Here is a 21,726-nt window from a genome sequence, read left to right on the forward strand (position 1 = left end):
CTTGTCATTATATAGAAATATAAACACGTAACTGTGTTTGTGATGATAGTGTGAAATGAACATCTGGAACATAAGAGAACATACAGAGAAAATAAGTTGTTAAATACACAGGTGCACATAAAGCTGGGGACATTATCTGACATCTGGCATACGAATACAGCAGTAGCACCTTTTAATTACTTATCTCTGATAGAACATAGAAGCTTTGTTGAGGTATGTATGCGATAAAAACCTTTCTTTTGTTTTTCAGAGGTTGAAAAGCCTGTCAACTAAGTACCGCACCGACAAGACCTTCCCAACCAAGGCAGCAGAGAAGCAGGATAACGTCAAGAAGAACCGATACAAGGACATTGTTCCCTGTAAGCTTTGCTCGAGGCAAAAAAAAAAGAAGATATTTCAGTTTGCCATTTATACTTCTGCATAAGAGGATAAATATAATTTGAGGTGGTGTCAGATAAGATATGACTAAGAAACCAAATGTTTGATGCTCATATATTCACAGCACTGATAAATCTGACACTGAGAGGCAAAAACATTCTATGATGCAAACATTTCCTTTAATGTGTACGATGACCACATATTAATATAGATGACAGGACATATTAGGTTAATAATGTGGGACAAGTGTGAGTAATTATTTTGAAAGATTATATTTGATTTACTTAGTAAAAATATTTATCATCATTAGTCCATATTTTATTTAATCTCTATTTCAGTCTAATTCTCCACAATATTTTACAATAATGTCAGTGACTGCAGACTTGAGCAATGTTCATTAGGACTACATGTTCTTCTCCTTTCAGTCGACCACAGCAGAGTCAAGCTCACCCTCACCACATCTAAAAATGACACGGACTACATCAACGCCAATTTCATCAGGGTGAAATCACTTTTCTAATTCACAGTGCAAAGAGTGCATTTCATTTCCAGCATATCTACATGTGTGGAGCTAGTTGTGTTGTGTGTAAACGTCCCCCCGACTCTGTTTTGTCTGCAGGGGGTGTCAGGTTCCCGGGCCTACATCGCCACTCAGGGTCCTCTACCTCACACAGTTCTGGACTTCATGAGGATGCTTTGGGAGTACAACGTAAAGGTATGACCTTCCTGCCATCTGTGGACACAACGAGGTGTTTTAACACATTCTGTTGTGCACAAAACAACAACTATTAGCACGCTTAAGTGTTCAGTGGAGTCATGCCCTGTTTTGGTAGGTTGTAATTTGCATTGTCCTGTTTGGCTTTAGGTCATAGTGATGGCCTGTCGAGAGTTTGAGATGGGAAAGGTAAAGCCATTGTCTTCATCTGCATTTTCACTTTTTGTCCCAACAAAAGACAGACTGTTATGCATAATTTGTTTACCATCAAATCTTATATATTTTGTGTAACAAAATTGTGCTGGTTTGATGCGTAGACTGAGGGCATTTTTTGTCTTTTGTACGTTTGTAAGACAGATTACAATTACATGAATATTTAAATGTGTGCTTCTTTTTTTTTCGTTCTTTTTCTCATCTAGAAAAAGTGTGAGCGCTACTGGCCGCAGAAACAAGAGCAGCCGTTTGTTTGCGAGCCTTTTACTGTTTACTGTGTGAGTATTTTTGCTCTCACGAGTCACACTTCCTACTTTGACTGGTTCCTCGAACAGTTCCATGACATATGCTGACATTATCTATTCACAGTATTTAATCATTACACCAGAATACAACATTTGGTTTCACCAGTATAGTACAAAAGATATGACCCTTTTTTTTTTTCAAAGAACAAAACAATAAGTACTCATCTTAAAGATGCAGCGATGGCTTTTTTTCTTACAGGAGTCTGAGGAAAATAAAGGCGATTATCTGTCAAGGACGTTACGTGTGACTTACCGCAACGTAAGTAGTGTTTACACCCTGACCGTAAGAACAACTGTTGGGTAATTCTCCTGAGACAAGCATCAGATTATCATCTGCCTTGTTTTTAGCTGCTACAAAGAAGGGGGAAAGCTCTCACCATAATATATAGAGTGGCAAAATGTAAAGTAAAGGTTTTTTCCTTCAACAGATAAACGACCTTGGGAGGAAGCTCGCTTTGAAATTGTCTAATAATGCTTTTTACATTTTTTTTTTTTTTTTCCCAGTCTAGCCGAACTTTGAAACAGCTGCATTATGTCAACTGGCCGGATCACGGTGTACCGGACTCCATCCCTCCTATTCTGGAACTGCTGGAGGAGATGCGCTCCATTCAAGCCCATGATGACATCCCCATCTGCATCCACTGCAGGTCAGCCTTTCTCAAATTTTACCTAATTAATTCTTAATAAATAAGCTTAAAGAATTCTAAATCTAGCTCCATCTTGCATGAATGACTAAGGTTGTTCTCTTTATATAATCATTTAGTGGTGTTCTCTAACATCTACAACAAATGTCAATCCGCACAAAAACCACCTCAGTCAAAATCTTAGATAAGCTGAGAGGAAGTGATGGTGGGGCAGATGATTCTCCTCCTTCCTCCTTTGTTTGGCACCTTTAATTTCATGGTACTGATGGACTGATTACATTCTTGACTGGTTTCAGTTTATTTAACTGGGTGTTTTGGGTTTTTGTCAGTGTTGAAAAATATGTTTCAAGCACCTCTGGCATTCTGTATGGTGTTCCACAGGGCGCTATACTCGGCCCACTATTTGCACTGTAAATGCTCTCAACGGAGCTAAATTAAAGCAAAATGGTGTTAAATTTTATAGCTCTGTGGGCAACAGACAATTGTCTTTATCACACCTCACAGTCTAAATTGTTTAACTTCTTAAAAAGCATTAAACTGTGAATAAATAATAACTTTTCAAAATCAAATAAGGACCAAAATGAGCTTTTAGATCTTGGGGCTGAGAGACAGATTAATAAACTCAGTGGCGAAAATCTTGAATAGATCGGACCATATCTTGGACTTTATGATGCAAAGAATCTGATTCAGGTAATCAGTGAACACCATGCTTGTGCAAAGATCAAGATAAGTAAATGAAAGCATCTGACAGGTTGCATCTTCTCACAGGCTCACTTCACTTGATATGTTTAGAGTTGTATTCACAAGTTCACAAGTCTCTGCATTGTTTAGCACCTCTGTACTTGTTGACTGTCTCTGCATCTACCTCAAACACCTCAAACACATTTCTTAAGAGCTTATTTTTAATCATACATGTTCATTATTATATTATTAAGAAAATGAGGACAACACTTTTTTGAATGCCTCGAGGGGGGCAGCTCAATTTTCTAATTTCCGGTGCCCAAGCTAAGTTCCTACCCTCTGAGCTTCCGCTGTTTATTCAGCTCTCATATGTGTGAAAACTTTGGGGCAAGCAGAGATCACACCACATCATCACACTTTTAGTTTTGGTTGTGTAGTTACTATGGGCAGCATGTATGCGTCCCCTCACCTCAGGCCTCAGATGTAAAGTGCCTCCTCCCTTTTTTTTCTTTAAGACAGGAAGCGTGTGTAGGTGGGCAGCCAACGACCCACTGAGCATTTAAAGTGTATGTGTGGGCATTTCCCCTCACTTTTTCCAGCACTTACACTTTGGCTCATTCAAAACCCACATCTACTGTTATTTCTGAAACTCACGCTGTGCTTAACTCAATTAAGCCGGGGTGTGGGCCCTCAGACAAATTTCTGTCTATGAAGTGCTTCTTTTGGTGTGCACAAACACACATCGCTGAGTGGAATTGGTTATTTGAAAGGAAGAAGGATTTGTTCGATGTGGAATCTTAACAATAGAGAAAATGGGTTTAATTTTGTTAATTTATTGTAAAGCTGGGAACTACACAATACACTGGTACAGTGAGATAAAAACAGAAATTGATTTTGCAAGTAAAGACCGATGTATAAAGACCGAGTGAGTTCACATAAAAAACGATTTAAATGAGTCAGTTAATTGGAATTGTAGTTATTGATTGGATATTGTGTTAAAACATTACATTGGTGGAAGTGGAAGATGTATAACTAACTAACTAACTAACTAACTACACTGTCTTCATCAAGTAACTATCAAAATATTGTCAAAAACCGAGATATGAAAGCGCAACACGCCGCGACATGCCCACGCCATTTTGAATATGACGTGTCAGAAGTGGAATGTTGAGTCAGTGGCAGATCCGACCTACACGGCAGGCGGTCGCCCCACATCTGAGTGACATCACCACTACAGCTGTGAAAAATGCAGTCGAAGACGTTTCCCAGGAAGAAAAAAAAAAAAAAGAGTCTTACAACCCCTTTCTTATCATGCTACACTACAGTCCCATCTTATGTATCTGTCTAGGAATTTTAAAGAAAAGCCGCTGAGTTAAGAGTTTTTTCAGCTGCTGCTTAAAAATGAGGAACTGGAAATGTAGATCGGCGCTGCTTTAAACCTGCTTGTGCCAGCTGGGTGTGGTTTTTTTCTTAGTGATTCAGCACAATAAGTACCAGAAAATCAAGATAATCATGGTGTTAGATAATCTGTTGTTTAAAAATAGCAGCATGCCCTCTTCAACTCTCCTAACCGTATGAATAATCACACTAGCTGACATGATTCTTGCTGCTGTCGTTGTAGTGCTGGCTGTGGACGAACTGGAGCCCTGTGTGTCATTGATTACACCTGGAACCTCCTGAAGAATCAGGTGAGATAATTCTGTGCCATTGCTTTCTTCACATTATCGTAGTTTAAGAGTAAAGATCCGAACTGCATCGTGCTGGTGTGTGCGCTTTTCTTTCCTAGATGATCACTCCAGATTTCTCAATCTACGACTTAGTCCAAAACATGAGAACCCAGAGGCCTTCGCTGGTTCAGACCAAGGTGGGTTCATGTCAGGTGCTTTCCTCTAGTAAAGATCTCTTGGTGATTTGTGCTTCATGCATCGTGCACCTAACAGAGCGGGTTTTGTTGTTGTCTTAACTTCAGGAACAATATGAGCTGGTCTACAGAACCATCAAGGTACTGTTTGAGAGATATCTGCAGTCCGTGGATGCACAGACCTGCAGAAACGAGGTGAGTGACCAGGAATGAGACCAGAGCACAAACAAACAACGGAAATGCACGAAAACGCTCTGAACCAACACGACCAGCAAAGTACAAACAACAGCTGTGGCGAGGCTTTCTTGTGGTTTCAGCTACATTGATGTAGAATGCAGTCACACGATCTGAGCGGAAAATAATCAAATTGCAGGCCGGATGGTTCAAAAATGAACTTTGATGGCTGTGACAACAAGGCTAGTGTATTAATAACACTTATCAGGCAGTTGGTGAGTGTAATGCAAGGCAGAGATTCAAAGTTCTTTACACAGACAAAGAGAAACATTTGCATAAAGACTTTTACCTTTACACACAATGTGTCTTCATTTATCTAAAGCTGTCCTGACTCACACTCCCTTGTCAACCCGGCCAGGTGACAGTTATCCCGTCTGACCCTGTGAGTGAGCTCTCTGCCCTGGCTGAGGATTTGGATTTGCTGCCACAGTTGCAGCGGCTGCTTGACGAGGAGAGGGAGGCTCTGCAGCAGTATCACCCTCTCTTCGCCTCTGCGTCAGAAAATCTCATCTCGCTGACGGACCAGCAGCAATGGCACCTGACCGAGACCCCTCCTGAGGCCCTGGCCACCACCCAGGACCCGCAGGAGGGGCTCAGGACCTCACCCGTACTGCTGCATGCCAGCCAGAGAGCCCCTGCAGCGGAGGAGAGGATACCTGAGAGCTACGACGTACCATTGCTGAACCCTCCACCTGCACCGGCTGTGGCAGCAGCCATTTGTCTGATGGTGGAGGACCCCTACTTTGACTCTCCGCTGAGCTCCCCTTCATCAGACGAGGCACCAGTGGACTCTACTCAAGACGACAAACAATGGACAGCTAGCCCGATCTTCAGCGTGCCCTCGCTGTGTCTGAACGACCAGACACTGGAGCAAACCTCTCCCGTCTCAGGTAAATGGTCATGTGTGTGAATGTTTTAGTCTTAGATCAATTGTACACATTAACCTGGGGAGTACTATTAGCTATGTGGGAAAAAAAAAGAAGTATAAATCCTCAATTCCTTCCAGTTTTAACTCACTGGCTTAGTTGCATTGTGGGTAACGTGTGGGTAATGTTGTGGGTAAAACAGAAGGTAAAAATGTACACAACTGTACTGGAGATGTCACCTTTTTATAAACCCCACACTCTTCTTCCTTTTCCAAATCTGGTTCCTACATTACCCACAATGCAACCTCGCCACTGAGTAACATCACTGGAGGCATTTTCTCAGACAACATGCCGCTTCTTCTGGCGCCATAAAAAGTGTTATACTACTTTTTTTTTCACATTTGCTGTAGTACTCCACAACACCTGATGACATGCTTTAATGTTTAAAATTGGTGGAGTTACCCTTTAAAGAACACAGACAGACATTTGCAGTATTAACTGATGTGCACTTTGTAGGTTCTAACGATTCAGATGTGGAGGTTCCTCCTCCCCTACCTCAACGAACCCCTGAATCCTACGAGCTGGCTGTGGATGCAGGTTGGTGTTTCGCTTTGTAGATAAAAGTTTGGAAGCATCTACAAGTTCAGTGGTTCACATGTTGTTTTACTCTTTCCTACGTCCAAATTTATGCTGGACTCCAACATGTTTGTGATTTTGTCGTTCAGAGGACTCATATCCCTGTGAAAAGTTGATGGTCATCATTCCACCCAATGCTGCTGCTGAGGCTGTCAGGGAGTTGGGAGGTCGGTGGAAAATATCTAAAACTCTATAAATAAGAGGATAATTCATATTTTCGTGTAGTGTAATGAATGTTTTGACAATTGACAGAACAAAAAAACACTCTTTTCACTTGCAGTCAGGAATGTTGCCATGACATTTTCCTGATCCTGAGTGTGAGAGTTTTTTGTTCTGGTTTCCTACAGACCTGTTGAGCCACAGGTGTGCGCATGTTTTGTGACAGTTATGTCTTTCTGATGTTGAAATGAAAACACTTAGTAACACATCCATTAAAAAACTATGATGCTTATTTCTACATTCCCAGGCAGCCCCCCCTCACCTGTCCCCCCACTTCCAGAGAGAACCCCAGAATCATTTGAGTTGGCTATTGATCTAGGTATTACAATAAATAAGCCTTATTAAAGATAAACAGAACTACATACGGTGCTAACAGCAGGTTTAATTTAATATCTACTAATTAAATTGCTTGTTCTCGCCTTTTAGCTCCCGTGGAGCAGAAGTCAGAGGTCAGACCGGCGGCGAACCTGAACAGAATAGGAATGTCCTCCGAGTGGTCTGGTAACTCGAAGCCAGCTGCCGCTGCGTCTCAGGATGAGGTGAAACCTTGGGTGAGAAGTAAGGTGAGAATAAAATTATCTTTAACGTTTGATTTCCTACAAGCTCGAGAGATAAATGAAACTTACCGGGAATGTAGACTTTTTTTCTCTGATAGCATCATTCTTCTCTTTGTTGTAGAGTCTGAAAGCGAAGATGACCTTCACAGGTGAGTCGATTATAATGACACAATGTTCAGAGCAGAAGCACATGCAGTGACTAATAAACAAACCAGCTGAAAATATAACATTATGTCATTAATGCACTTTCTTTCTGATATCTGTAGCACACCCGGATGTTGCATCCAGCTCCACTTCCAACCTCCACCCTTACTGTCCGCCTCTGGACGCAGTGGCTCCTTCGCTGCTTCCTCAAAGTGAGCTCACCACACTGAATTACGACCCGATCATTGGTTTTCCAAACGTTTGTGTCTAGTCTTTTTTCGAGAGTATCTGTTAATAAAGTTTCTGTTTCATGATCTTTCGGCTGTGCAGCTGAGGAGAGCCTGACTCCTCCTCTCCCCGAAAGAACCCCCGAGTCCTTCGTCCTCACTACAGAAGAGTGTGAGTGTGTTTATCGCCTCGTCACCATTTAGCTCAGCTCATGCAGCGATGCTTGTTGTCTAATTTTTTTTCTCCCTCCACAACAGTTCCCAAGCCCGTCCTCTGCGCACAGCCGATAGAAACACCACAGCCTCCCCTGTCATCGAGGGTCGGCCTGTCATCAGAGTGGGACGGCTCCTCGCAGCCCAAGAAGTTCCTCGATGGGGTTATGAACAGGAGCAAGGTGAATATTATCAGAGCAAACACTGGTTACAGCCAGCACACTGCAGACTGACGCACACTGACTCATGTCCTTTTTTTTTTTCCTCTGCTCGCTGCTTTTCCATACAGTGATTAACATGCTAAGTTTCCATCTGTCGTGACACGCTGACATTTCTTGCTCTCAATTTGTTCATCCCCAGAGTGTTCGAGCCAAGAGTTCAAGACAAGGTGAGATGTTTAATCTCATCGATCTGTTCTGCTTTCATTTCTACATAATAAGGCCAGAGACGTCTTGCACTTCCTTTTTTTATATATATATAAATATATATATATGTGTAGATCTCCTTATGGAGCCCATGATAAGACCAAAACTAACAACATGCTGGTCAGTCTCTTAATAGTTTCTGACTTCTCTGTGGCGCCAAGCCTCTTCATTTCCACTAAGGATTTAAAACAATGAAATGTAAACCTGGAGAAAGACAGTTGAGTGTTGAGTCCCCAGGTCTCATCAATTAACTCTGGTTGAGCGCCAACCCAAAGCAGTATTTGACGGTCTGGAGGCGAAACTTAAAAGTCCAGTTTGTAAGACAGGATTTCTGAGTCTCATTCCCAACTCGTCTTACTAACTGATGCTTTGGGATTGTAGTTTGTGGGGTCAGTACTTGACAAGTTGGGAATATGACTCAAAAATCCACTTTTCTTACAAATTGGACCTTTAACAATCAGCAAGTAAAGCTGTGTTTCTTTAAGTCTTAAAAAGCAGCTCATGAGTATATTTGCACTGTCGTCTGTTCTCAGATGTTACGTGGACATTTGTAGGGGACTATTTTCCACAATCAGAATCTGGTTTACTGCCAAGTAGGTTTTCACATATGAATAAACTTTTCACTTGGTGTTTTGGTGCATAACAATGAACAAAGTACGCGTAAAAGTATAAAGAAAAGACAGAAGGCATGTCATGAACGCAAAATAGAAAGCTGATAACCAAATGATAAATAAACATTCTAGATTTAAGATTTCCCCTCACCTGGTGTGCCCCAAGTTTAAAAAAAAAACCATAGTTGAGGTCGCCCTCCTCTGTGTGCTGGTGCACCACCGCATACACCTGCTGTTCTTTTTATGAGTCCACCACCAGAGTTACAGGAGTTTTAACTCAATTTCAACCACAGTGCTTGAGTTCATTGTGATGAGAGACAATATCAGTGTGCTCATGCGGCTCTACGTGTTTTTAATAGCTTTTAGACAACACAGGAATGAATTCAGGCTTTTGTCTACACGGACTGATTCGGTGTTCATGTTTTGGTCTTGTCCTTGGGTTGCCTGACAATCCCTTAATGAAACAGTTCAGGTCAGCGGTGAACTGCAAGCCGCCCGTTCATCACGCTTTTTGCGAGGTTGCATTGTAAATTGTCGACAACATACAACAAACAACCTGCAGGGTCAAGAATGAGTATTTATAAGTACCTGTTTTCAACATTGGCTGGCTTCCTTTCTCAAAATGAGATAAAAAGATAAACAAGGTAAAATGTCAGATTAGATGTTGTGTTGTTTTTAATGATTAATCTAAATGATTGTGCACATGTCAGAGGCAGTTTACCTTGGTGTTTTCTCCTGCAGAGCCCCTCACTGTCGCTCCGCAGCTCTCTTTGCCTCCTGTGGTCGTGGCTGAAGGAGGAAGTGGTGAGTAGCTTCACACAGTCGAGTGGCTGCAGCCTCTTTCACACATTATTATTATTAGACGCACGACACACAAGAACCATGTCACAGAGCAAAATGTTCAAACATGTATGACACACATCTGAGGCTGCTGGTGATTACTGACTGCAGTGTCCTTCATGCACAGTGACACAGAACGCGGTCATCGTGATGGAGCGTCCTTTCACTTCCTGTCTGTTTTTTCTGTTCATCAGCTCAAGTTGGACAGGATGACGAGAACCGCAGACCCTCCCTGAACGCCTCAGGAAACAAAGCAGACAAGAGCAGTGAGAAGGGCATGTCTAGATCAAAAGTAAGAGCAACCAGAGAGTTTAAAGTTATAAGAAACCGTTGTGCAGCAAACTGAATCCACACTTTTGTTTCCTTTTTTTTCCCCCAGAGTTTAAAGTTTTTCAGGCATAAACAGAAACGTAAGTGATGCTCATTCATATTCTAAACTAGGATAAATAAATGCACTGATGTGTGTGACTACAGGACTAACGTGTCTCAAAACTATATTCTCAGCTAAAGTCGCCCCTCCACCCATTCCCACTCAACCTGACACACCGCAATCATACAGCACTTCATTTTCAGTGTTCAAATTGGGTAGGTCTGAATCTACTTCAGTTTGCATGAATGAACATAAAGTATAATAAAATGCTAAACTGCAGTTTTCATGACACCATCTCCATCTACCGCAGGATTCGGGAACCGCTTTGGAAAGCCAAAGGGCCCCAGGACTTACCCAGAGACCTGGGTGTGAGGCGGTCGCCCCCCTTTTGTACACAACAAACCAGGATCTGTTCCTCTAACAAGGACACTGAGGATACACTGCATCGCTAAATGACTTGGACTCATTGGAAGAATTGAAGATACTGTGGAAGATCAAATACAGGCTTCTGTTTGTCTCGCACCCTCAGCAGAGAACAGGAAGTGCCTCTCTACCAGCTCTGACGCACTTTGTACTGCGCATCAGCCGAGGCTGGTTTTAATTACAGATCAGTGCCTCGATGAACGACATCGACAACCACTCGGAGCAGTGACTTGAAAGTTTAATCAAAATCTCACCCTCTAGTTTATCGACTTTGAGGAAGTGAGCAGACTGCAGAGAGAAGTTCAAACTTCTTGTTTGTTTTTTGTGTATTAGAAACATATTTAGTTTGTGTGTGTGTGTGTGTTTGTGCTTCTGGCAGGATGTAAGAAAACGGGTATAACGTTGCATCTAGTTCATCAGCACGTAAATATTTCTGCTACAAAGACGACAGACTTTCCATTATTATTCAGTGTGTCGTTTAGTTTTTGTTTCTATGCCACAATTCACATCCAGCCGTAGTTTTTAAAATGGTTTTTAAAAAGCATTGTCAGCTTGGTGAAAAGGATATCTTAAAGGAGAAGTTCACCCAAAAATGAAAATGTAGTGATTCTCTACCCCATGAAACATTTGTGGAGCTTCACGGCAGAACAGCTGAAGTAGATGGAGACAAGTGAAATAAATAAACATAAGAATGTCTCCAAAAGCATCTAGATCCCAAATATAAAAAATAAAAAAAACAGGTGTAAAGAACGTCTTTTCAAATCAATTTGGGGGTTTTGAGGCCTCCAGAGACTTGGATTACGCTGAATCAGCTGTAGAAAGCTATTTTATGTTAAGTCCAAATCTGCTTCAGCTGCTCAGAAGAAACAGAGACAAATGTTTTGTCGACTAACAAAAAAATTCTCGTTATGACTGAATTTTCATTTTTGGTGGGAACTTAACCTTTAACATACAGAGAGTGTGATGCATGTTGAATATGCATCGGATGCAGCTATAGAGTTAAACTGTGTTAACATACACTGGTTGCACAAAAAAAAAAGTTATTTATTAAAAAGATATATAGAAAGTCTGTGTATTCCCATTGTGTGTGTGTGTGTGTTTTATCTTCTACTTCTACAAGACTGAATCATTTTGGGAGCAGAAGCCGACTCTCTCTGACTTAAGTATTAAAATGTTCCGAGTACAAACATTCACAACAGCACTCGATGGTTTTTAAAAACACAGCGCATCACAACAAAAGGCTGATGTGACAGCGTCCACTGTCAGTTTATTTCTACATTAAGCTAGAAGTCGAGACTCTATGACAGCCAGATATATGACAAAAATAACCAGACCACTTCCTGATTAGGATCTAGCATGATCTAGAAACACAACCTTTCCACCGACACTGTCATGTAGTAATTGTTTGCTTCCAGGTGACATGCAGATGTAGAAATTACAAAGAATCATGTGAATAACAGTTTTTTTTTTATATATATATATATATTTATATTTAAATTAAAAACAAAAAGAACAAGATACACTTTGGCTGTTAGGCCGATCCCCATTTTACTATCCTACTCATCAACAGCTAAACCTCACAGTTTTAAAACGAGGCTAACCAGATACAGTACAAGGCACTAAGACGGAGTCAGTGGAAGAGCAAAGGCAGTATCTCCTCATCGCTTCCTTTACAGAAGACCGCCTGTAGAAGACAAACTGAATGAAGGCCTCGACCGAGTGCAAGATATTTAAGGACAGGCCATTTAGAAAGTGAAAAAGGGGGGATTCACTTCCGCTGGGGAACAGATCAGCCGTTTGCAATGTAGTAAAGCTGCACAATGACACTCAGTAACCCACTGCGACAGTGCCTTCATCGACCCAGTGACGTTACCTGCTAAAAACTAAAAGGTGAGGATGAATCAAAACAAATGGACTCAAGTGCGTGGACAGCGTTCGCTGCTCCCCGGCTACAACGGCAAAATATTTACACACTAACTTCTGCAGACGTTCCTCCACACCTGCAGCGGAGATTCAGACAATTATTGGTCAATGCAATAGCTGCTAATCCCTTCGTCATTTAAAAAAGGCGCCCCTGTGACTACATATAATAATAATAATAATAATAATAATCTTAAATATCCATCACTGGTTAATGAACCTGCACTCAATCTTAAGAAAATAAATTAAATATCAAAAAGAGTATCTACAGTAAGAAACAGGGCGCCGTATAAAATTCAAATAAAGAATCGCACAGACTGCAACGTATGACGCTGAAAAGAAAAGTTTTAGGTGCTTGTAGTTTACTCAGATAATCACGTACGCCTAAAGTCTAAAACAAACGCTCCCTCATTTTACCAATCCCATGTTTACGGTGACCAGCCCAGGAATTATATCCAACATGTTCCGAGCTTCTGAGTCAAAAAAACGGCAAAAGCGCAGCTCTGCTGACCACTGACAATGTCCTCAATCTGTGAAAGTGAGCCGACTGTATCTCGTGGACAGAGTTACGTCTACACGCCTCAGTCACTGAAATGAACAAGACAGTATAATGTCGGTATCGAGCTTCCAGAATAAATCAAATATTGAGTGTATGTCAACAATCGTTCCATCAGCCGCCACAGACTTCCATCCTGCATGAAATCATTCTGCCCAAACAAACGAAACAGCTGAGCCTTCAGCGTGAATTTAACATTTCCCTACAGTCAGTATGGCAACTTATAAAATACTACTTTTAGAATCATAGTTTCTTTAACATGGTACACACCTTCTGGATGAATGAGACAGTAGAGAGTTCCAGTTTACGTGCTGTCAAAATGTGTTACATAGACCCATTAAACTGTCCTTTGGCTGGAAAAAAAACCCAAAACACACTGATGGACATTTTTTTTTTTTTTACCAGCAGTTAAATTTAAAAGGCTTCCTGATTGACACAGATGTCAGTTTTAAACAAAACACACATACACGCGAGAATGTGTCATTTAGGGAACTTCGCCGTGTGGCCGACACCTTTTGGAAGAGCGGGCTCTTTTGAGGGTCTACATCCGGAGTGGACTGGTTCCAACGAAAGGTGTGAACCCTGGTATGTCGGGGGCGGGTGAGCAGATTTGGTTGGCTGTGGAGGGGCCGGCTGAGGCTCTTTAGGAGGTGTTGCCGGCCTCTGGAACTCCGGTTCCTCAGTCTTGGCCACCCCGCCGTGAGCGTTGTCTCCCTGAGGCCGTGCACAGGGGGTGACGGTGGCGTCGGGCCGGGCGGGGGAGGAAAAAGAGACTCGGCCCGATGTGGGACTGAGGTCATTGGGCCGCTGCTCCTCCTCCTTGTCCTTCTCCTCCGGGTGGTACTGCTTGAGGCGGATGTGCCAGGCCAGGCTGCAGACTGCCGACACCGTCTTAAACTGGTGGATGACGTTCCTCGGGATGAAGTAGATGTCGTCGTCGCAGAGCTGGACGCGGACGTAGCGGATGCCTTCCCTCCTCAGCTGGTTGAGCTTTGCATCGTCCACCCACTGGACACACTGCAAGAAGATACCCAGTGGGTTCATGTGTAACATTTTAACAGTATGTGCAGCTATTAAGAATAACAAGTCCAGTTTCTACCTGAGACACGGGAGGCTCGTACAGATCCAGCTGCAGACTCTGGACCACTTCATTGAAGTCTCCAGCTTGGAAACAGACTACGTCTTTGGTTATCCGAGGTCGGTTAGTCCTGCAACAGATCACATAACGCACACATTAATCCTCCTTTATTAAAATCAAAATCAAAAAATGGAGTGCTGAGTGCAAAGTGAATGCAGATACATAATATAACTTTTTTTGTTTTGGGTAGTAACTCTAAGTCACTGTTTCCCATCCACTTCTCTTCTTAATGGGTTCTGTTTGGACCCATGTTTGTTCTGTTTTTGAAGCTTCCGCTTCTTATCTCGCAGTTTGAGTTTAACTCACAACTTATTATGGACGGCGCATGATGCACACACATAGTACATGAATGTGCATGAAACGTCCTGCACATTCACATTAATCCTCCACATACCAACAGAGGGCGCTCATGTGACGCAAGTGATACTTGTACGCAGTTTGAGACCAAACTTAAGTGATTCACCTGAGCTGATAGACTTTATGTTACTCTGGCTGTTTGTGATTTAAGGTGCTTTGAGACACCTTCCTTAAGGATAGAGTTTAAGCGATTCTGGCCAAAGATGCTTAATTTTTAAGTTTCCCTCCCAGGTCATCAAAAAATGAATGACTCTCTGAAGCTCTGAACGATTCGGTACAGCACTCGTTGAAGCGAATCAAAAGAAACTCACCATTCTCCAAAGTGCACAGCCTTCAGCACCCCCACAGCAGCAGTGCTCTGCCAGTCGAAACTCTGGCCTACATGGTCAGCATGGGCCTTAGTCCGGTCCTCGAAGAGAACCTCTCTGGGTTCACTGGCCCTCGGCAGGTAGTGTAGATTTTTGATCTCATTCATGGACCTACAGGAGATGGTGGGAGGACGGACGGGGACAGAGACACAAAGATCACAATCACTGCTGTTGTTGTTCTCTTCATAACAACGACAACAGAGATGTGTTGATAACACTGTGTTTCCTGTGCAGCTGACGTCGTACCTGCGTCTTTTGAAGGGCGACTTGGGCATGTCAGCGGTGGGAACCATTTGCTCTCCGGGTCGCACCCACATGATGGGCCCATCGTCACTCTGAGAGCGACAGTCCAGCTTCAGACTGGAGAGGCTTCCCCACGGCAGGGTCATCTGTGGACACACACAGACATTCACACACACATCCAGTAAAGCATACTGTGTATTTACTATATGCTGCTGAAACTTGTTGGCGTGATGCAGCTGACCAAGCTTAATTACAAACCGCCATATAATCACAAAACTGTATGTGATTTAGTGTGTTTACATATTTTTTGTGAGAGGTTCAACAGACTGAACAGATGTTACAGCAGTAACAATGCATCAGCAGCAGAGTTATTATGGAGTGTTGTGCTTGTACTTTTTAATGAGCTTCCTGAGAGAAACACACTGCATTTAGCATATTAAGCGATTCCCCGCCCGAGGTGCGGAGGAGGGTGCTCCGGTTGTGGATGTGCTGTGCAGCAGAAAACATTATTCCTGCTGTGACACGGGTCGGTACACAACCTCTGTCTCGGGCCTGAAGCTATAAACATCTCGCGTGAGTGAGTGCATGAGTGAATATGGTCCAATGAAAAACGATTTAAAAAAAAAAAAAAGATAAATATATATCTTCCGCCGACCTTGAGAAAGGGCGACTCTTCCAGCATGTCGAGGAATTCTGGGAAATAATCTCCGACTTCCTCGTCCACGGCTCCCACCAAGCTGATCTGCCTCATGGGTCCGGACCGGTACGTTCCTGAACAGTAAGTCCGACTCACCTAGGAAAGGAAAAAAAAAAAAATAGTACATCTTTCAATTTGTCCTATTCAATAATACATAGATTAACTATACAAAGAATATATATACCATAAACATTTGTCCCTGTTCTGTCACTGAATAAACAGACAAGCCCTGACAAGGTGAGACATCTTAAGGATAATTCACATTTTATTCAATGCATAACTATAAATACAAGTGAACAAGAGACACACTTATTTGTTTATTATGTTCTACTGGCTCTTCAGTTGTTTTAACCGGGAAAACTCTGTGAATACATTCTTGTGTTCAGGGCTTTACGCTGCTCTTATCCTGTAAGATTTGTTTTAAATTATATATATCTTAAACTAGAATCGTGTCGTGTCGTCTGCAGATCTAACATCACACATGCAGACATCCTGGCTCGCTGTTTCTCCTCTCTGCCATCTTCAGTCATCGTCAGTTGAATCCTTAATTGTTACGCAACGACTGCGACTCTATTGGATCTCTTGAAGAGCAGGGACAAAGTTGGCACCGGCGCAGGTTTTTAGAATAAACAGCGTACTTTGGACTGAATTATTGGCGGGCTGGTGAACATGTACTTGACTGTCGGCTGGCCTTCAAAGTGCCCTGCCTTTTTTTTTTTTTTACAATGTTGTCAGAGCACATACTGCACAGCTGGGGACTTATTGTTATGCTCCGAGCATACAGCCGTCTGCTGAGTTTGTTTTTCTACATACTCAATCTCAGCCACTATTATAAATCTAATCTACTAATTCATGTTTCTTATTTAAAATGCTCAACATGTCATTTCTTCCACTGTGGGGTCTCTGTCAAAACAAAACACAAGATGGTTGCCAAGGTAACAGTTGTTTTTAGACATTATAGTGCAGAATTCTGACATATTTAATCTTTAAACTTATTTGTTTTGTATCTGTAACATAAAAAGGCAGCCAAAATCTATATATTCATTTAGCTGAGCTAATTTTTAAAAATCTAAATGTTCTATTTAGACTAGAGTTTAAATAATTTGTCCATTAATCACTTAGTAGTAAAGTAAAGTCATTCCCTTAAAAGCAAAAATGGCAAAAGGTCTTTGGTTCCATATTTCAACAATTACTTGCTTTCTTCTGCTACAACGATATTAATTTGGACCTTTTTTTTAGGTTTGTGACTGTCAGTTGGACAAAACAAGCAAAGAAAATCTAAACAATCGACTAACAGATCGTATGATCGACAGGATCATTGATCATTAAAATCATGGTTAGTTGCAGTCCAAATTTAAACCAAATTCAGACAAACAGCTTGTCTGATCGAGCAGATCAACAGCAACAACAAACAAACACATCAGAGACGATTAATCAATGAATGTTGTTGTGGTAAAAGTTTTGTGAGTGCTGCCAAAATCTCTTGATTCCTTTTCACGTACCTGAGAGTGAAAGTTGGCAATAGTGGTTGTCTCAATGTCTTTCTTGCCCAGCATCTCCATTTTGACCGGCGTGTTGGGGAAGTTGAAGGCGAAGTAGTCCAGGAAGTCGGGCAGGTAGGAGGCCGCGCTGTGCACCACTGCCAGGGCATAGGAGGCTGCGCCCCGAGGCTTCTCGGCGAACGCCAGCTCTAGAAACTCCTGGGCGAAGCACTCCATCTCAGCCGGGCTCAGACAAGCCAACTCATCGGCGTAGGCGTGCAGAACCGTCCCCCCGCCGTTGGCTTGCCGTTCCTCGTGCATGAAGCGTCCGTACCAGGTGCCCGTCTGGAGGCAGGTGCTCCGGATGGAGTGGTCTTGGTGGGAGAGGAATGGGACGTGGCCCAGTTTGAGAGCGTGGAGGTAGGGTAGGTGGTTGTCGATGGTGTCTCTGACGGGCTGCCGGCTGCTCTCCTGCTTCACGGCGGCCGGCAGAGACGCATCAGGGGAAACGGGCAGAGACAGATCCGCTCCAAGTCCCGCACACACAGTCTGGACCGCCTTGTTGTGCAGGTACCGGACCTTCTTGGCGCCGTGCTCTTCCTCGCGGTGCTTCTTCTTCTTCTTCTTCTTCTTCAGGAGATATTCCTCCAGTGACAGAGACTTGATGTTCTCATTGAGGGGCCTTGGCTCTACAGGGACATGAATGATTAAAGTTAGAGGGGCAAAACTATCAGTGATGGTCAACATGTTGCTTGATATGTTCGACATGAACATTATTTATTTGTAGATTATAAAACAGAAAAGAATGCTGGTGGTGATTTCTACAACTAAATTCAAATTGCACTGGTGTAATTTTAGGTGATTAAATTAAAATTATCTTCTTTTCATTACATTTGTTTGTCACAAGTGCACTTGTTGGATCATTGCAAATAACGTTCCAATATATCAACATTGGAATTTTCAATAAACGAGAAACACTTCATTTCTAAATAATGCATAATTCATAAATTAAGTATAAGCAATATATCACTATTCTCTAGTGAGGGAACATTTCAAATATCCTGCAGACTTATGCAGCATGAGTTGCAAGATATTTGAAAGACAAAGAAAACACACACTGAAGGGTCAGAAAGTCAAAATACTTATAATAAAGGAGCTTAAAGCTGCTGTACTTTATGATTTTCTCATTAAAAATCAGTGTTAAATAGCTCTGTATTCCAACAGTATGTTGAGAAAAAAAACATTTTCTGGCATCCCAGTCCATTTTCATCAGGGCAGAGGACTGAAGAGAGCATCATGTCTGCATGTAGAGAGCACGACTCTCCCGTTCTGACAATGATGGAACCGGGAACAGCTGGTTATTCCAACGCTCCCAGTTCAGCTTACACCACGAAACGGGCCAAGAAATGAAAAACGCTTGAAGAAAAGGAAGACAGCTGCCTCGCAAACAGGAGGACGGGAGGGTAACTGTAGCGACAACAACAGCTTTAACAGTTTGAGTCAAAGGTTTAATGAAAAATCATAGTATTTGGGATTTCCCCCTTTTGCTCTGATGACAGCGTGCACTCCATCCAGCTGGTATGGACTCCACAAGCTTGTGCAAAACCCTCTGACTCATTTTGTCCCAGCATGATGTGACAGCGTTGCAAGGAGGTTCCCGTGATGTCACAGGACGCTCGTGAGGCTCAGATCAGATTGTGAAGATCAGGACGGTGCGTCTTGATCTTTAACTCTCCTGCTCCCGTATCCGCCTCTCAGCTTTAGCTTCCGAGCACAAAGAACGCTGCTGCTTTCACTTAAAACGTGCTTCACCTGTCGATGCTGTCAGTCATCATGTCAATCAGGTGTTTCTGCTCCATCAGCAATGAAACACACCTTCACCAGGATGACCCACAAACCTCTTTCAGGAGGTTTTTTTTTTTTGGCACTCTGCATTTCACATACTTGGAACATCTAAGCCTGTTTCTAGCCCACTAAACAGTATGGTAGTGTAGGTACTGGAACCCACAAGTGTACCCATAAAGGCTGAATGGCGCTGATGTTCAGGTGATGTCACAATGAGCCCTCAAGAACTACTTCCTGTCTGTCCTGGCTGTCACGGGCTTCCCCTGACGTGTATGTGATCACACAGGGAAGCTCTGTGAAACACGCAGAATCGTGCTGGCAGAACATGAACCATAAGACTTGTGGAGTCCATACCAGATGTTCAGATCTCCTGCAATTCATAGACAGATGGAGGATTCATCTCATCACTACAAGTTGTTAAGCTGATGTTATCATTTGTCTTCAGATGGTTGATGGTGGTTCATGACTTGTGGGGTCCATACTGTGTTGACGACACTCACCCTTGTTTTTCTTCAGCTCAGCGTGCTTCACGTTCGCCTCGGTGTTCTCCTTCTTCAGCTTCAGCTTCACGTCTTTCTCGCGGTGCTTCTCCTTGAACTCCTGAACTTTGGCCTTGACCATCTTGAGAGGCGTGAAAGTGAAGAGCGCAGGAGGCTCCGGAGGCACCGCTCGCTTCTTCTGCAGCTGCTCTGGTACCTTCCGCTGAGGAGGAGGAGGAGGAGGAGGAGGAGGAGGAGGAGGTGGTGGTGGTGGTAGTGGTGGAGGAGGCAGAGTCGGCTGCAGGCTCTTCTTCGCACCGTTGCTGATGCTGTGGTGGTGGTGATGGTGGTGGTGGTGGTGGTGGCTGTGTTTGTGGCTGTGCAGGACATGTTTACCTGCGCTGAAGTTGTGGGCTTTGGGGTTCTGCTGCAGCTGGTGCGCCCGGTGCTCGGCGTGTTGGTGCTGGTGGTGTTGGTGGTGGTGGTGGTGATGGAGCTTCACTTTCTTCGCCTCCTTCTCACACCTCTCCCGCTTGTCAGCCGGCGGCGACAGCTCCCTGCTCTTCTTCTTCTTCCTCTCCTGGATGAACCGGTCCAGACTCTCCCTCAGTCGCTCTTCTTCCACTTTCGCACGGAGCAGGTCGACCCGAGCTGCCATCTTTGCACGTACAGTACTTTTAAAGGGACTCGGGCGTGCTTCTGCGCATGCCCCCGAAAATCTGTAGTCCTATCGCCGCTAATTTGTAGTTTATTTTTACGCTTTGGCTCCGTTGCGCACGCGTAACGCCGGTGGCGGTGGGTTATGTAGTTTTGCGATGCTGCAAAGGTTCATGGGAGTTGCAGTTCGTGCCTCACTGACTGCGTGCTGCTCCGCACGCACTCACTTCGGCTCAGCTGACGTCATGGTTAATTTAATCGCAGCCAGCAGAGGCAGTGACGGATTCAGCTGCAGCACCGAGCAGAGCGTAATACACTGCAGGAACAACAATTAAAACACTTATTTAATTAAGTATTTCAAAGTATGTTTTAGAGATCTATATACAAAACCTCCTATCTGGAAAAAATAGGTCAAATGGTACGGAGGCACTTTTCTGACAGTTACAGGTGCTATATGGAAGAAAAGTTGATTTTTATTTTATTTTTATTTTTTTTGTCTCCTTATTTTGGACTTGGGGTCGTATAACGGGTCGGCCGTTTTGAATCAAAATCAACTTTTCTCCCAAAAGGAAAGAACAGAGGAAAACTGAGCTTGAAGATACAAGATGAATCTATTATCTGAAACCGCTTGACCCAGCTGACACTGGGCAGCAGAGGGTTCATCACAGGGACAAACAACCATTCATGCTCACATTCACACCTACAGACACCAGGTTAACCTGACTTTTTTTGCATGTTTTTGCATGGACCTGGAGAAAACCTACGCAGAGACGGGGAGAGCATGCAAACTCTGCACAGAGAGGCTCTCTGCAGCAGCCGGGTCTGAGGTAACCACCTCACCACCGTGCTTATAAGATACAGAATCAACATTAGGAGATAAATGTTGACTTTTTATCTCATAACTATGGAGTTTGTATCTCACAATTTCAACTTCTCATCTCATATTCATGACTTTTTATCTAACAGTCTCGACTTTACATCATAACATCTCATAATTATGAATTTTGATCTTGTAATTATGACTTTCCATGACCGGAAATGTCACAAACGGGCTCGGTTGGTGCACGGCCCGGGATGGAAAGGCTCTACAGCGGGAGTGTTTAATAACTGTCCAGTTCATCAGTGGTGCCTCACTACAGACCATCAGCAGGATCAGTGAAGCAGGATGGTTTTTTTTGCATTGAGCTGGAAGGATGCTAGAAGAAGTCTGTTCATCCTGCTGCCGTCTGGCAAAAGATACAGAAGTATCCGCTCTGAAGTCAATACTCAATAAAACAGATTGACAGCATTATCTTCACATCATGTTTTGGGAAATTCCATACACATAAAATAAAAAAAAGCACCAACAGAAATCCTAAATCTCTTATTATCTCTAACTGACATGAACTGTTTCAGCCTTTAATTCTCTGGTCAAGTTGAAACA

At 43.0% G+C, this 21,726-nt stretch overlaps 2 protein-coding genes across 3 annotated transcripts in view; one reads left to right on the forward strand and one right to left on the reverse strand.

The window, feature by feature from the left end:
* ptpn22 (protein tyrosine phosphatase non-receptor type 22) overlaps positions 1-11,628 on the forward strand; it is a 14,349-nt gene extending 2,721 nt beyond the window's left edge. The window contains exons 2-26 of one of the 2 annotated variants that reach the window (XM_037103029.1): positions 251-359; positions 804-880; positions 998-1,093; positions 1,244-1,282; positions 1,513-1,584; positions 1,811-1,870; positions 2,116-2,258; positions 4,558-4,624; positions 4,723-4,800; positions 4,906-4,992; positions 5,390-5,921; positions 6,414-6,494; positions 6,623-6,700; positions 7,000-7,071; positions 7,179-7,315; positions 7,431-7,458; positions 7,576-7,665; positions 7,784-7,852; positions 7,939-8,075; positions 8,254-8,281; positions 9,671-9,733; positions 9,964-10,061; positions 10,149-10,179; positions 10,274-10,354; positions 10,450-11,628. In XM_037103029.1, the coding sequence (XP_036958924.1) occupies positions 251-359; positions 804-880; positions 998-1,093; positions 1,244-1,282; positions 1,513-1,584; positions 1,811-1,870; positions 2,116-2,258; positions 4,558-4,624; positions 4,723-4,800; positions 4,906-4,992; positions 5,390-5,921; positions 6,414-6,494; positions 6,623-6,700; positions 7,000-7,071; positions 7,179-7,315; positions 7,431-7,458; positions 7,576-7,665; positions 7,784-7,852; positions 7,939-8,075; positions 8,254-8,281; positions 9,671-9,733; positions 9,964-10,061; positions 10,149-10,179; positions 10,274-10,354; positions 10,450-10,511 (2,415 nt within the window). In that variant the 3' untranslated portion in view covers positions 10,512-11,628. The remainder of the gene's footprint in view (positions 1-250; positions 360-803; positions 881-997; positions 1,094-1,243; positions 1,283-1,512; positions 1,585-1,810; positions 1,871-2,115; positions 2,259-4,557; positions 4,625-4,722; positions 4,801-4,905; positions 4,993-5,389; positions 5,922-6,413; positions 6,495-6,622; positions 6,701-6,999; positions 7,072-7,178; positions 7,316-7,430; positions 7,459-7,575; positions 7,666-7,783; positions 7,853-7,938; positions 8,076-8,253; positions 8,282-9,670; positions 9,734-9,963; positions 10,062-10,148; positions 10,180-10,273; positions 10,355-10,449) is intronic. The other variant, XM_037103030.1, reaches the window with a different exon arrangement.
* Positions 11,629-11,801: 173 nt separating this feature from the next.
* Positions 11,802-20,346, reverse strand: LOC119022310 (lysine-specific demethylase 9). Its single transcript, XM_037103031.1, has 7 exons — positions 19,668-20,346; positions 17,344-18,011; positions 15,800-15,937; positions 15,148-15,290; positions 14,845-15,012; positions 14,138-14,246; positions 11,802-14,055 (listed from the first exon to the last, which is right to left on the reverse strand). Exons 1-7 carry the CDS (start codon positions 20,302-20,304, stop codon positions 13,519-13,521), a joined length of 2,400 nt encoding a protein of 799 aa, XP_036958926.1. The 5' UTR covers positions 20,305-20,346; the 3' UTR covers positions 11,802-13,518.
* Between the last annotated feature and the right edge of the window lie 1,380 nt (positions 20,347-21,726).

This window comes from Acanthopagrus latus, chromosome 7 (assembly GCF_904848185.1).
Source record: "Acanthopagrus latus isolate v.2019 chromosome 7, fAcaLat1.1, whole genome shotgun sequence".
NCBI classification, from domain to species: domain Eukaryota; kingdom Metazoa; phylum Chordata; class Actinopteri; order Spariformes; family Sparidae; genus Acanthopagrus; species Acanthopagrus latus.